The sequence below is a fragment of the Gavialis gangeticus genome, unplaced genomic scaffold, assembly GCF_001723915.1.
Source record: "Gavialis gangeticus isolate Ggan-Ray unplaced genomic scaffold, GavGan_comp1, whole genome shotgun sequence".
NCBI lineage: Eukaryota > Metazoa > Chordata > Crocodylia > Gavialidae > Gavialis > Gavialis gangeticus.
The window spans coordinates 70,944,174-70,958,847 of NW_017729032.1; the positions used below are offsets into that span (position 1 = coordinate 70,944,174).

Below are 14,674 nucleotides of genomic sequence, written 5' to 3' on the forward strand. Positions count from 1 at the left end.
GTTTGGGGAGGGCGGAGCTGGGCAGGCCATGCTGCTGCAGCTGCTGGGTCCCACCGCCAGTTCCCCCTGGGTCTTACTACCCCTGGTGCCTTGCCATCTTTGACAGGCAGCCGGGGCAGATAAATATTAAATTTCTGACCCACAGTCAGATTCAGATATGATCCACAGTCCATATTATGCCTGCCCCTGACTTCATAGATAGATTTCACAGATTTCTGGGGACAAGCTGAAGGAACTGGGCTTATTTAGTCTAGAAAAGAGAAGACAGAGGGGATTTAACAGCAGTCTTCAACTACGTGAAGGGGGATTCAACAGAGAATAGAACTAAAATGTTCTCAGTGGTGGCAGATGGACGAAAAAGGAGCAACAGTCTTAAGTTGCAACAAGGGAAACTCGGGTTAGATATCACGAAGAATGTTCTCACTAGGAGGGTAAGAAAACACTGGAACAGGTTACCTAGAGAGGTGGTACAATCTCCACCCTTGGATGTTCTCAAGACCCAACTAGACAAACCTTTGGCTGGAATGATCTGGTTGTGGATGGCCCTGTTTTAAGCAGGGGATTTGACTAGATTGTAAGGGAAGAGAAGAGACACCGGTGGCAGAGAGTAAGTACCAGAGTTGGAAGGGTGCTTGCAAGCAGCCGTCCCGTAACCAAAGCTACACAAAGTCACACAGGAATCCTTCTTCTCACAGTGTTTCCAGAGGGGAGGAGGAAGGAACGTGAGCTCTGCTATAACAACAGACTCAGAGCAGACAAAAGGGGAACAACCAGAATTGGAAGTTCCTGAATCTAACAGGTTGACAGCAGGAATGCCTGAGAGCATCCAGGAGGCTGCAACAAAGCTCTTCAGGAAGTGAGCTCTAGTGAGAGAGCTGACAGGGAAGAAGCCAAGACAAAGCAGCTTTTGGGTAACCTGAAGCCTCAGCTGGTGATAAGGACTGAGAAGGAGGTACTATAAAGACCTGAACAGAAGGACTGATAAGGAGGTATCATAAAGACCTGAACAGAAGGACACAGATAAGTTAACTTTGTTTTCGCCACCTGGGAAGAGGGAAAGAACCCTCCTAGACACAGAGCGATAGTGAAGAGTAACTATCTGCACATAAGCTGGGAAGCTATTTAAACACAAGTCAGTTCATTTTCTAAAGCCCTGGTGGAGGCTAACCAGGACTAACTTGATGGTGATTTATTTGAGTCAGAGGCATAGGAAGGACTCTGATAGACTCTGGCAGATCATATGGACTATACGTTAACACCCAGTAGAACAGGAGAGGGTACAGGGGTTGGCAGAGCCCTCACTATACTAAGGCAGACATAAGGACCAATTGTGCAAGAAGCTACATGCCCAAACATTTCTTCTTTTCTCCCTTATCAGCAAGTCCTGGCAGGCGAGAGCGTGGGTATGCAGAATACTGCATCAAGAAGGGTCCTGGCAGTCTTCAGCCAGCCTGTTGAAGAGCAAAGACTGCCTTAGCAGGAAAAAAAAAAGGAAAACTTTACGGAGAAGGTGATAACCGTACAAGACTAATTGATTATTTAAATTGAGGCGAGACTGACATCAATTAGACTTTAGCGTTCATCAGGAACAGACACAGATAACCTCCTGAGGTCTCTTCTGACTCTAATTTTCTATGTAGCTGTTACCATTTTATACGAGAAATCTTTCAACTATGGCCAAGGAACACTTGGTGACTTACAGAAAACAAGAACCAGTAATATAATGCTGGATATTCTGATGGCTTCTAGCTATGTCTACAAAATCTATTCTGTGGATAATTCTAAGAAAAGAAAAGACACCCAATAGAACAGAATATATTTTATGATGATTCCAGAGGAAAAACAATATTTATCTTGCTCTGCTTTTCATGGTTCTCTGTAAGTGTGTAAGATAGTAATATCAATAAAAATACCACAGAAGAGTGTATTACTCTAAAGCAGTAAAATCTAAACATACTTATATATAAAATAGATAAATCAATTCCTTTATTATGACTTAAACTGCAATATTTTTAATCCAATTGAGGGTCTAAATAAGTTGAAAAAGATTAAAGTATGTTATCCCCTAAGTCAGGGGTTTTCAACCTTTTTTAACAAGTGTACCCCTTCTGCCTCAAAGTTTCAGCTCACGTATGCCATTATATTTTTTTCTTGTTTTTAGGAGGATGAGGAGCAGATCAAGGCCCCCATGGTGAGGGAAGGAGTAAGGATGGGGCAGGAGCATGGGTTGCAGCCAGGGCAGAGTGCAGGACAGAGCCATGAGAGCATCTTGTCTGGGGAGCCCAGGGATGGGGACATCAAAATCGGTTTGATGAAAAATAGACAACTGAATACAATTAAATTGATTAAACACCCTATTATGATGGTTAAACATCATACCTAAATGGGGGGAGGGGTTGAGGGGGCTTCAGTTTGTCAGAAGTACTCTCTATAGGACATGCAGGACTCATTTTTCACAAAAGTACTGCTTAGCAGAAATCCATGGAAGTCTGAGCATAACTCAGTCAAGTAACTGGGGTGGAATAGATTTTTATCAACATTTCTTTTTTTCTGCGATCATTAATGTTAATAGTAGTTTATTTACAGCTTGGACTAAAATGATCCAGGAGAATTAACAACAGGATTATACATTGTATACTAATAAATTTAAAGGATATGCGGTTATTAGTAAAGACATACAATAAAATTACACATTCTACTAATTTAAACAAAAGTAAAATTGAACAAATATAATACAAATCAATAGAAGTGAAGCAATATGAATTTGAAGAATAAAAAATTAACAGGGAATTGCATTTGATTTCGGCCCTTATTCTTTGTGCAAGTAGCACAAATATACTTACAGGATATAGGACAGGTCATGCATCTTTAATACAAATTTCACAAAATAATATCCAAATGTAAGCAACATACATATACTTTCATTTGTGGCATGAAATTGTATATTAACTAATATATTACTAGTTGAGAATCAAACATTTAGGTCCATTAAATAGGTTAATATGTTGATATACAATCATTAGATGCTTGCTTAAATATCATTTTTCATTTTTCTGAAAAACTGCTCCTTGATTTCATAGAAATCATAGAAAATATACAAAACAGGAAATAAAATAAAATATGGGCCCACTACATCCTATACCTAAATCATTCAGTTTTCCAGCTTCAATATAGTGAACAGTGTTTCATTTGACTATAAATATAACAAAGTATTAAGTAACTTAATAGTTACTTGGTGCCAAAAACATTTGGCAACTACTAAAGAAATAAAAAAAATTAAATTTATTACATCTGATAGCTCACTCTGTTCAACATAACTCTCAAGATTAGCTATATACAAGGAGTTAAGCTTTACCTTTTTCACAAATACTCTAGGCTTCATATGACTGCTCCGAGCTCTGGTATAAGTATCCATGGTTTTGTTCATCTTAGTTTTCAGCGAAGGAGATCAGCTCCAAAATGCCTACATAAAAATATTTATCACATAATCACTTTACACTTTGAATATACCTTGTATATACAGAACAATTCCACAATTTTGATATAAGGTAAGGTATGTTAAAACTGAACAAATGCAAACAGTTAGCATCCCATTCATTTTTTTCCTCTTAAAAAATGTGCTGTTGTAAAGTCTAGAGTTAATGGACTGTGAAAACAGTGAGCCTGAAAAACATAACATCTAAACAAAATATTTATCCTCTCTGGCTAACAGTGGGAGGGACAAGTGGAAGAAGTTTTACTTTTCTTGAATGTTTCACTTTACTATTCTACTGATTAACAGCAGTCAAATTTACTAGTCACTACCAGGGATCCTGGTTTTCTCTAATTTAACAAAATCCCTAATTTTTGGATTTAAAAAAAAGTAACCCCCAAGTACCCAGGTTGTAGCCATATTGGCCTAGAGGAAAAGGCAATCAGGACTCATAGTAGAGATGATATCTTTTATCAGACCAACAAGATTTTTGCAAAAAAAATTCTTTAAGTCCCCCCCCCCAGGCACAAACACCCTTCATCAGGCATTGGAGAAAAGATTGTAAAAGGTCTCCTAGGTAGAAAAGAAAGTTCGTATTTCATAGGATTTCACAGAGGAGTCAATAGACGGAAAACTCTGGGCAGTCAGTCATAGCTAGTTTACAGCCCCTCACAGGAGGTGTGAGAATCTGTGATGGTGCAAATTACCTTGAAACAAGGGCAGGAGCAGGATCTCAGGTGATCAGAGTTGCTTCCTGCTTGGGAAAATATGAAAATTTCATTTTTCTTTTAAATTAGCTAGTATATCTTCCATGTGGGAGGCAAGGCCAGCACTGCTTGCTTCGCCCCCCCATTCCAGTCCTTCCCATTATGGCGGTGCTTCTGTCTGTGCAGAACATGCCGATTGGCTGTTTTAGTAAGCGTTGCAATTGGCTGACCAGACAGCGGGTTCCCCCTGTAGGCTGGCTGAGTTCCAGCCTGCAACCGACTGCTTGGGGCAGAGGGCACCAAGTGCATGTATACTCAAGCACACACTTGCGACCAACAATAGAGCCAGGTAGTGGTGAAGAGTAGCTCCCCAGCCTACCTGCAGCTAAGTCTGTGGGGTAGGGAGGGGTGGAGATTGAGACTCCCACGGTGAGGGAGGGAGCAGGACAGGGTTGGGGGTGCTGCATAGTCAGGGTGGAAATGCATGGTCATGGGGCCTGCTGAGGGAGTGGAAAGGAGGCACAGGCAGCTTGTCTGGGGTGGCAGGGGCTGGCTCCCCAACACTGCACAAACTCCAGGGGGGAATGGCGGGAGGGGATATGTGCCCCCTCATATTTGTGCACGGGTCAATGGAGGATGTGGACTGCCCACTGTGGGCTCGGGGCTCCACACCCTGTTGCCCAAACTCAGGGGCCTCCATGGCCATGTCCCAACAAGCAGGATCCAGCGCAAGAGGGCAGAGAGGCTTGGTACTCCCGCCACCAGGAGTCCCACGCCAGCCATGCACCCACAGCAAGGCTTCCCCTGCCCACCCAGCAGCAATGGAGGGCACAACTCTGTGCTGCTACTCCCACTGCTCCCAGGTGGGCATAGGGCATCTCACCATGGCAGCGTGGTTAGTGCGGGGCTCCCAGCAGCAGAAGCCATAGCACAAAGCCTATCAACCCTCCCACGCCAGGTCCTGCCTGCTGGGCAACAAAGGCCCCCAGATACAGTGCAGCAGGACAGGGAGCCCCAAGCCCCACAGCAGGCAGCCCTCATCCATCCTTGTTCCCCACAAGCTCTGTTCAGCTCTGCTCCAGCCATGCCACCTGCAGTGGTGGGGAAGGGGGGAGGAGGCAAGCTCCATGCTCCGCTCTGGCTGCAGCAGCCACTGCCTCTCATACACAGCAACTGAGGGTCAGGTGGGCAGGGGGCTGCAAACCCTGGCTCTGTAGCCCCGAGGGCTGGTGACCCCCTCTGGCAGGGCTGGGCAGGCCAGGGGGCTGTGGGCTGGGAGTAAGGAACACCAGAAGGGCTATGGGAGTGGGAGACTGTGGGTTGGGGGTGAGGGGCACCAGCAGGGCCAAGGGGCTGTGGCTTGGGAAGGAGGGGCAATGGCAAGGGCAGGGCACTGGCATATCAGGGATACTCAGTGCCACAAAGCAGCGGGGGCGACAGCTGCAGCTGGACCCACATCCTGGTGAGCGAACAGGGCAGGTGGAGCTCCTATTTTCTATGATAAAAAAGAAAAAAAAAATCTTACACCAAAATATGTAAGTATTTAGAATGTATTTTATGTATAGTGATTGAGGCAATGGTAGGCTTCCAAATTACTTTGAAATTGTAAATATATCAATAAAACATTGCATTCAACTGATACCTATATATAGTGGCATTTCACTTTAATTGCAGAAAAATGCATATTTTGGGTTCTTAATGAGAATTTTGGATTTTTAATCAGAGAATTTGCCATTTTTAAACAGAAAAAACCAGAATCCCTTTTCATGGTTTTGTAGCAATACAGCTGTAGCAAAAGTGCTCCAATTTTTAACCATGCTTCATCCAGGATCAAAGTTAGGGCCATTTTGCTGCCTTGTATTGCTACAAAACCATGCAGATCACAACAGCTACTGTGTTCCTGAGCAACAGAGCTCCCCACTCCCTCAGCAGTATTTTCACAGTACTTTAAGTTAAACTGGAACTATAATAAAACTAGACCAAATGATTAATTTCAAATCTGCAGATTAAGATTCTTTGTTGATAAAGATGCTTAAAGTTTTTGCCTTTTTTAATATATTTAATAAAAATAAAGGAAAAATAAAAGCAGTGGCAATAATTCAAGTCATGAAAATACAAAAACAGTTCAACTGAGCAATTTCATTTAACTTCTTTCCTCATACCTTCATACTCAACATTACTACTGAAACTCCTTCCCACTTGTAGATTTTTGTGGATGGGGTGAAGTGGGTGGGGGAGGGAAGGTGGGAAGAAGGTGGAAAGAAAAATCTTGCAGCTATCAGGAGGAGAAATGCTGGCACTAAAGAACATGAACCAGCTAAAGGATGATATATTGAGTTGAAAAAGGTCCTCAAGGAATCCATTTCTAAGCACTTGGAGAAGAAGCAGGTGGTTAGGAACAGCCACCATGGATTCAAAAGCAAGTTATGTCAGACCTATCTGACTGCCTTCTACGAGGAGATGACTGGCTCTGTGGATGCAGGGAGATCAATGGATGTGATACCTTGACTATAGCAAGGCTTTTGATATGGTCTCCAAAAACATTCTCACAAGTAAGCTAAGAAGGTGTGAATTACATGAAGGAACTGTAAATGGACAGAAAACTGGCTGGATTCTCAGGCTCAAAAGGTACTAATGGCTCAATGTCTACTTGGCAGCTGGTATCAAGTGAAGTGCCCCAGGAGTCAGGCTGGTTTTGTTCAGTATCTTCATCAACAACCTGGAAAGTAGTATAGAGTGCACCCTCAGCAAGTTTGCAAATGGCACTAAGCTGGGCAGAGTAATAGATTTGCTAGAGAGTAGGGCTAGAATTCAGAGAGACCTTGACAAATGGGAGGATTGGGCCAAAACAAGTCTCATGAGGTTCAATAAGGACAAGCGCAAAGTCCTGCATTTAGGATGAAAGAATCCCATGCGCCAGTACAGCCTAAGCAGCAGCTCTACAGAAAAGGAGAGTGGTTACAGTGAACAATAAGATAAACATGAGCCAACAGTGTGCCCTTGTTGCAATGAAGACTAACAGAATACTGGGTTGAATTAGTATTAGTAGCGTTGCTAACAAATCAAGGAAAATGATTCTTCCGCTCTATTCAGCACTGGTAAAGCCACATTAGGAGTACAGTGTCATTTGGGGCCTCCCGCTACAGAAGGGACATGGGCAAATTGGGAGAGTCCAGCAGAGGGCAACAAAAATGGTAAGGGGGCTGGGGAATGTGGCTTATGAGGAAAGGCTGAGGGAACTGGGCTTATTTAGTCTGGAGAAGAAAAGACAGAGGGGGGGTTCTAAAGAGGATGGAGTTTCATAGTCGGTAGGGTCAGAAGGGACCTAAGCAGATCATCAAGTCCAACCCCCTGCCATGGCAAGAAAAAGTACTGGGGTCAAATGACCACAGCAAGGTGTTCATCTAACCTCCTCTTAAAGACCCCCAGGGTAGGAGCCTGCACCACTTCACTTGGAAGTTGGTTCTGGATCCTAGCCGACCTGACAGTGAAGTAGCACCTCCTGATATCTAGCCTGAATCTACCCTCTGCCAGCTTGTGACCGTTATTCCTAGTCACTCCTGGCAGTGCTCGAGGGAACAGGGACTCCCCCAGTGTCTGCTGGTCCCCTCTGACTAGTTTGTAGCAGGCCACTAGATCCCCCCTCAGCCTTCTCTTATGGAGGCTGAACAGTTTCAGGTCCCCTAGCCTCTCCTCATAGGGCCTGCCCTGCTGCCCCCAATCATGCGAGCAGCCCTCCTCTGGACCCTCTCCATGTTGTCCACATCCCTCTTGAAGTGCAGCACCCAGAACTGGACACAGTACTCCAGCTGTGGCCTGACCAGTGCTGCATAGAGGCGGAGGATCACCTCCTTGGACCCACTTGAGATGCATCTGTGGATGCACGACAAGGTGCGGTTGGCCTTCCTGACTGCATCCCCACGCTACTGGCCCATGTTAATCTTGGCATCAATGATGAGTCCAAGATCCTTTTCTGCCTCTGTACTGACAAGAAGGGAGTTCCCCAGCCTGTAGGTATGGTGCTGGTTGTTCCTCCCCAGGTGCATCACCTTGCACTTGTCAGTGTTGAATCCCATCCTATTCTCGACTGCCCACCCCGTAACCTGTTTAGGTCTGATTGCAGCCTATTCCTCCCTTCTAGCATACCCACATCCCCCCACATCTTTGTGTCATCAGCAAATTTCAACAGGGTGCTTTTTACCCCCTCGTCCAAGTCACTGATGAAGATGTTGAACAGTGCGGGCCCGAGGACTGAGCCCTGCAGAACCCCACTGCCCACATCTCTCCAGGTCGAAAATGACCCGTCCACTAGTGGTGGGAGATGACAACAAGAAGTGATGGTCTGAACTTGCAGCAAAGAAAGTTTAAGTTAGATATTAGGAAAAACTTGCTTGCTAGGAAGGCGATGAAGCACTAGAACAGGTTACCTACAAAGGTTGTAGAATCTCCATCTTCGAAGATTTTTAAGACCCAGCTAGACAAAGCCTTGGTTGGGATGATCTAGTTGGCGATGGTCCTGTTCTGAGCAGGGGGTTGGACCGGATGATGTCCTGAGGTCCCTTCCAACATTAATTTCTATGATTCTATTTATGATATATAAACTTTACCTTTTATTTAACTTGCCTATAACTCAACTGCATCTAACTAAGATCTTACATTGGGAAATTATGCTATTTTACATGTCCGTAAAATACAAGTGTGCTGAACAATAATCAGTGCAATTTAACTGAGCTATGCCCACATACACATATCTATGTTGAAATGCATAGCTCCAAGTGTAAGTCTTAAAATTACACATATTCTAAGCCGGTGGTTTTTGAACTTTTTGCATTTGCTGACCCCTAAAAAATTTTGAATGGAGATGTGGACCACTTTGAACTGCAAGTCTGCGTATTCACGTACTTTTGACTGATCATAATCATTTTTTGCAAACACCTTGGACAGTCTGGAGACCTCCAGGGGTCCACAGACCACAGGTTGAAAGCCACTGTTTTAAGCAGTTTAAGCAGTCTCCACACCTTTATTAAATCATATTTTCACATCAAATAAAAAGGCACCAATCATTGATGAGGGTACAGTTAAGCCAACTGCAAGTTTCAAAGAGCAACCCCTTTGGCTATAGCACTGTCTAAAGAGCAGAAAGATTTTGTTTCAATAATTAAACTGTCTGCCTGGTCATTAATTTCCAAAACAACTAAAGAAGCTGCCTAAAAGTAAATTTCAGGGAAAAGCCCAATCACAGAAAGCCTTCATTCAAATTCTCAACCTTTCAAAAAGTTATGTAGAGAGATCATTCAAACTCTTCTGCAATCTTAGCAAAAATGGATATCATTAAGAATCTATGTTCTTAATGATCCTATTCTGGCAATAGAGTGGACTAGATAATCCAGTGGGCTCTCTCTGTCCCCAGGTTCTAATGTTTTCTTCAATGTTTCACGTGACTTTTAAATCAATCATCATGACCAACACAGTTAAGAGCCTTGAAAAATTGTTTTCACACCCTTCCCCCTGACCTGTAAGTTGCCTCCATAATAACCAGAAACATGGTGAAGCGTGGGAACATTATGAAAGGCTATGTTCAATGTTATGTTGTATAGCACATCACCACAGCAAAGGTTTGATGTGTTTTTCACATACCACACAAGTAAGACACACACCTTGTTTCAGGGTGGCAGAATGAAGGGAGAGAGATTTTTCTAGAGTCTTATCTGCCACAGCACAGGCTTACCCAGGGATGAATGCTCCATTAGTCCAATCATCAACTCTACTCTCCTTCCCCCAGATCCTTGGCCAAGAAGAGCTAATGCCAGTTTGGCAGCAGGTGAGGGAAGGTTAAGCCTGCAGCTCTTGGCCCTGCAGCAGGGGGAGGGGAAGGGATGACAGGATTGCCACCCTGCTCCATGCCACCAGTGTTCAGCCTTGGGTGACCCGGTACTGAGCATAGCCCCCTACCACCACTCCTTCACCCCTTATATTGCCATAACAGAAAGAGCCATTTTGCCATTTCATAGACATTTGAAGAGTCCATTCTGGAATGAAAATCAGTTTTTTACTTATCCCAAATGGAGGCATTTGTCTGGACTATAAATTGTCAGAGGAATAGGTGTGCTTGAATAAATGTGACATTTATCGTATACCTCAGTTTTAAAAGGACACATTTTCCCCATGACAAAATTGGTACCAAGAGAAATTTTTCCCCCCACTGAACAGTAGATAGACATTATATGATGATACATTATTTTTAACGTTAGATTCAGTAACTTCACTTTTTGAAATACTTTACAATGAGTCTTGTAAAAATACACACATGTTGCATGTTTAAAGAAGGACTTATTTTTGCAGATGTCATTATACCTAGACCTGTTGGAAGATTTAAGTTCAAAGATTCTTCTCTCCAAACTGCTAACAAAAAAACCCAAGCAAACAGGAAAAAAACTCTGTCTTTTATTCACTGATTTATCATCATGGAGTTGTCAAAAACACTGAATTGCAGCCTTTATTTTATACAAAAACAAAAAGATTTTCTCAATATGCAACTGACCCAATGTCAACATGGCTACAGAAAGAACAAACAAATACCTTAGAGAAAAACACTAACTGAAAATTAAAACATGGAATTAAATCCCTTAAAACTTAGACATCTTTAGTGTATAACTTGTATGTCACACCATTCTGCCATTTAAAAAGTTAGCAAGACATTATTTCAGAACAGTTTTCTCTAGAACTGCTGGCTACTTTTGCATACTTTACTGCAACATATAAGGTTTTTAGGAAGTGTTCTAGCTGTATAGTTACCTGATACAGAAATAAAAATAAGTTAGTTACTTGGCTTATACCTTATTCAAGTGTTAAAAGCAGCTTTTTTTCATTATGGCAAATGCTGAATCCTCATTTGCTGACATTAACCAAGTCAAAATGAACATGGCTATTTTTATTTACTTCCTGATGGTGAACCAGAAGCACAGATGATTTCAAAACCATACAAACAAATATTCGTTACCCAAATTATGTTACAGAACTAGCACTGAAAGACATAAAACCACACCAAACCCCCGATTGCTACCATTTTTTCCAGTTTGTCTTCACTTAATTCTTACCTTTACCTCAACCATAATAAAAAACACACTTTCTAACCGATTGCAGAATTATCAAATGTTTGCTTAAGATAAAGTATATGGGGATGATCCTGCCTCAGGCTGGCGGTTGGGCGACATAATCTCTGGAGATCCCTCCCAGCCTGACTCCTCTACAATGCTATGAACATGCCCAGAAACACAGCAGATTTATCATCTCAAGTTCTCAGAGGCTTTGAAAACATGATCACAGTAGAACAGAAACAGCCCATGCCTTTTCTCCTTCGACTAAAGGATGCCAACTGTGCAGGGGAACACAACATGGAAAATGCGTGCTTGGCATCCCTGCAACAAGAGCATAATTGCACACAGATGAAGGTACCGCTTGGTCTAAACCCTTTTTTATTTTGCCCAAAGTAACACTTTCCATAGAAAACAAAAACAAAAAACAAAACACACACCATGTTGAAACTTTAAAGAGTGGCAACATCTCAAGCTAATCACTGGGGTGGGGGGCAGGATGACCCCCATCTTCTTCCTCTGAGGGTTCAGACCCAGCGGGAAGCTGACCCCATTTCTCCCTAGCGCTGAGCAGGTTGCAGCCGATCCTACATGGGGCACGGGAACCTGGTGAGAAGCAGGGACAGGCCATAGGGCTGGAACAAGCAGGGTTAAAAGCTAGATCCCCCTGCCCTAAGGCCTGTCTGTGCTTCTCACCAGGTTCCCATACCCCATATAAGATTGACCACGATCTGCTCAGTACTGGCTAGAAACGAGGTCACCTTCCAACTGGGTCTGAAACCACAGAGAAAGAAAACGGAGTCGTCCTGTCCCCACCGCCCCAATGATTTGCTTGAGACAAGTTTCAAAGCGGCGTCTCTTTTATTTTCAGTTTTTGCTGCAAAATATGACTCGGGGCAACAACAAAACAGAGAGGGCTTGAACCCAGCGGTACCTTCATCCACGTGCGAGGTCGATGCTCCGGCTGCAGGACACCGCGCAGGGGGACGCTTGGAAAACCGGGACCGGGGGGAGGTCCAAGAACTCCAGCGGCGCCGGGGCCGGGAGCGCGGACGAAGCAGCGCCGGGCCACCACCCCGCGGGTCACAGACCAGGCGCGCAGGAAGGGGCGCAGGCCCCGCCCGTACCTGGCTCCTCAACCTCGGCCGCCCGCAGCCATATCCTGTCCTGTCCGATCCCGTCGTCACCACCCCACCTCTCGCGAGGTTTGGCCGGCCGTACAGCCCCAGGGAGGGCCACGTGCTCGCTTCCCCCGGCGCCTATTGGCTGGAGAAGGGTGGGGCGGGGTGAAGCCCGGAGGGATCCACCGCGAGAGGGGGAAGCGGCCAATGAGCAGGGGTCCTGCCGCGGTCGCCTCCAGCCCCCTGCGGGTGACGTCACGCGCGGGCCTCCAACACCCTAAGGCGTCCTGCGCCCGCCCCTCCTCCCTGCGCTGCGCCACGTGCCCGGGTCCCGCCTCTCTGGCCCTTGGGGCACGCCCTTGCCCCAGCGGGGCTCTTATTGGTATGGGGGGTGGGAGAAATGCAGTCACACTTCTTCTGATTCCTGTTCCACCCAGTGCTTAAAACCAAGCTGCGGAGACCGGCAGGCGTGTTGGGCTAAGGATGTGGACAGACAAGGGCCTTTAGCTGGATATGATCTTTTATGAGATCGGTCTGTGGTGCGGGTACCACCAGTGGTATGCAGACAACCTGTCCTGCTTAAAAGATTTATTATACTTACGTTATATGACAACATTTTGTTGGTGGTACTTAAGGTTGCATCATTTTAAACTGGTGGTGTGCAACCAGTCAGAGTTTGGGAATTGCATATTAGACCAACGAAATAGTTGGGGAAATTGTTCTTTGCAAGTTATAGAAATTTAGGGTTGGAAGGGACCTCAAGAGGTCTCATGCAACTCCCTGCTCAAAGCAGGACCACCCCCAACTGGATCATCGCAGCCAAAGCTTTGTCTAGCCAGCTTTTAAATACCTCCAATAAATGGAGTTTCCACCACCTCCCCAGGTAGCCTGTTGCAGTGTTTTACTACCCTTCCAGTGAGAAAAGTTCTTCCTTATATCTAACCTAAACTTCCCTTCCTGCAACTTGAGACCATTGCTCCTTGGTCTGGCCTCTGCCACCACTGAGAACAGTCTCCCGCCATCCTCTTTCGAACCCCACTTAAGGTAGTTGAAGGCTGCTATTAAATCCCACCTCAAATCTTCTCTTCTCTAGACTAAATAAACCCAGTTCCCCCAGCCTCTCCTCAGAAGTCATGGGCCCCAGCCCCATCGCCATTTTTGTTGTCCTCCACTGGACTCTCCAATTTGTCCACATCCTTTCTGTAGTGAGGGGCTCAAACCTGAACACAGCACTGCAGATGTGGCCTCACCAGTGCTGAATAGAAGGGAATAATCACTTCCCTTTGACCTGCTAGCAACTCTTACCAATACAGGCCATTAGCCTTCTTGGCAACGGGGGCACACTGCTGGCTCCTATTCAGCTTATTGTCCACTGTAACCCCCAGGTCATTTTCTGCAGAATTATTGGGCACAAATACCCTTCTTTATGCCCCAAAGCTTGCAAAGAACATTTTTTCCAACTTAGTTGGTCTAATAAAAGATACCACATCTACCCAAAAACCGTAGTCTGGCTATGACATGGGCAGCAGCATTTCTAGTCAGGCAGCAGCTGAGGGGGAGCCACCTGACTTTATGGCTCATTATAATCCATTTTAATCCACCCGATTCCTTTGACTCTGCCTTCTAGATGCATTAACTACCTTCTGCGTTATTTTTTAATGCTCTTGATGTCTCAGTAATCAAGCTACTCCTTCTGCCACTAGGGTGACCACCCATCCCTAATTGGGTGGGACAGCCCAGAATGGGATCATCATAGTCCCGGCACCAGGCTGCATGACTCTAAGACACTGTTTGTCCCAGATCTGCAGCAGTGTGTAAGGATCCAGGTTGCTCCTTGCAGCTTGGCAATGTTCCAGCTTGCAAGGGGCTGCTGGGAGCCGGATGCAGGTGTTACCTGTCAGCTCCATGTTCTTGGGGAACCCTGACACAGGATGCAGACTGTCTGACTCGCAAAGAATCACACCCCCCATCTACCTAAACAGAAACTGATTAAGATGCAGTGAGAGACACACCTAAAACCCTCCAGATAAGGGTGACAAAAGTGAAACAACTGCCCTAGGTCTCATTTGCATCTGAGATGGGAACAGATGAACATTCATTTACATGAGAGATGGAGAACAGAAAGCCTGAAGAAGAGACTGCAGTGAATTCTGGGATCAGCAAAGCAGGGGAGCACTGCATGATGGGGAAGCTGTGTTCCAAATGCTGATCAACCCACACACCCAGCTCAGCATTTATCAGTCCAGTTCTAATCTGGATTTACAAAGGACTCCCCCCCCC

At 44.9% G+C, this 14,674-nt stretch overlaps 1 protein-coding gene and 1 long non-coding RNA gene across 8 annotated transcripts in view; one reads left to right on the forward strand and one right to left on the reverse strand.

Moving 5' to 3' along the window:
* Nucleotides 1-12,456, reverse strand: part of AKAP11 (A-kinase anchoring protein 11) — a 57,596-nt gene extending 45,140 nt beyond the window's left edge. For 4 of the 7 annotated variants that reach the window (XM_019524321.1, XM_019524323.1, XM_019524320.1 and 1 more), the window contains exons 1-2: nucleotides 12,208-12,455; nucleotides 3,356-3,463 (exon numbers count right to left, since the gene is read on the reverse strand). In XM_019524321.1, coding sequence (XP_019379866.1) covers nucleotides 3,356-3,427 — 72 coding nt within the window. In that variant the 5' untranslated portion in view covers nucleotides 3,428-3,463; nucleotides 12,208-12,455. Of the gene's footprint in view, nucleotides 1-3,355; nucleotides 3,464-4,179; nucleotides 4,203-12,207 lie in introns of those variants that run through there. The other 3 variants (XM_019524318.1, XM_019524319.1, XM_019524322.1) reach the window with 3 other exon arrangements.
* A 1,483-nt stretch (nucleotides 12,457-13,939) lies between these two features.
* Nucleotides 13,940-14,674, forward strand: part of LOC109303416 — a 17,728-nt gene continuing 16,993 nt past the window's right edge. Inside the window, exon 1 of the long non-coding RNA XR_002099097.1 lies at nucleotides 13,940-14,281. This is a non-coding gene — a long non-coding RNA (uncharacterized LOC109303416). The remainder of the gene's footprint in view (nucleotides 14,282-14,674) is intronic.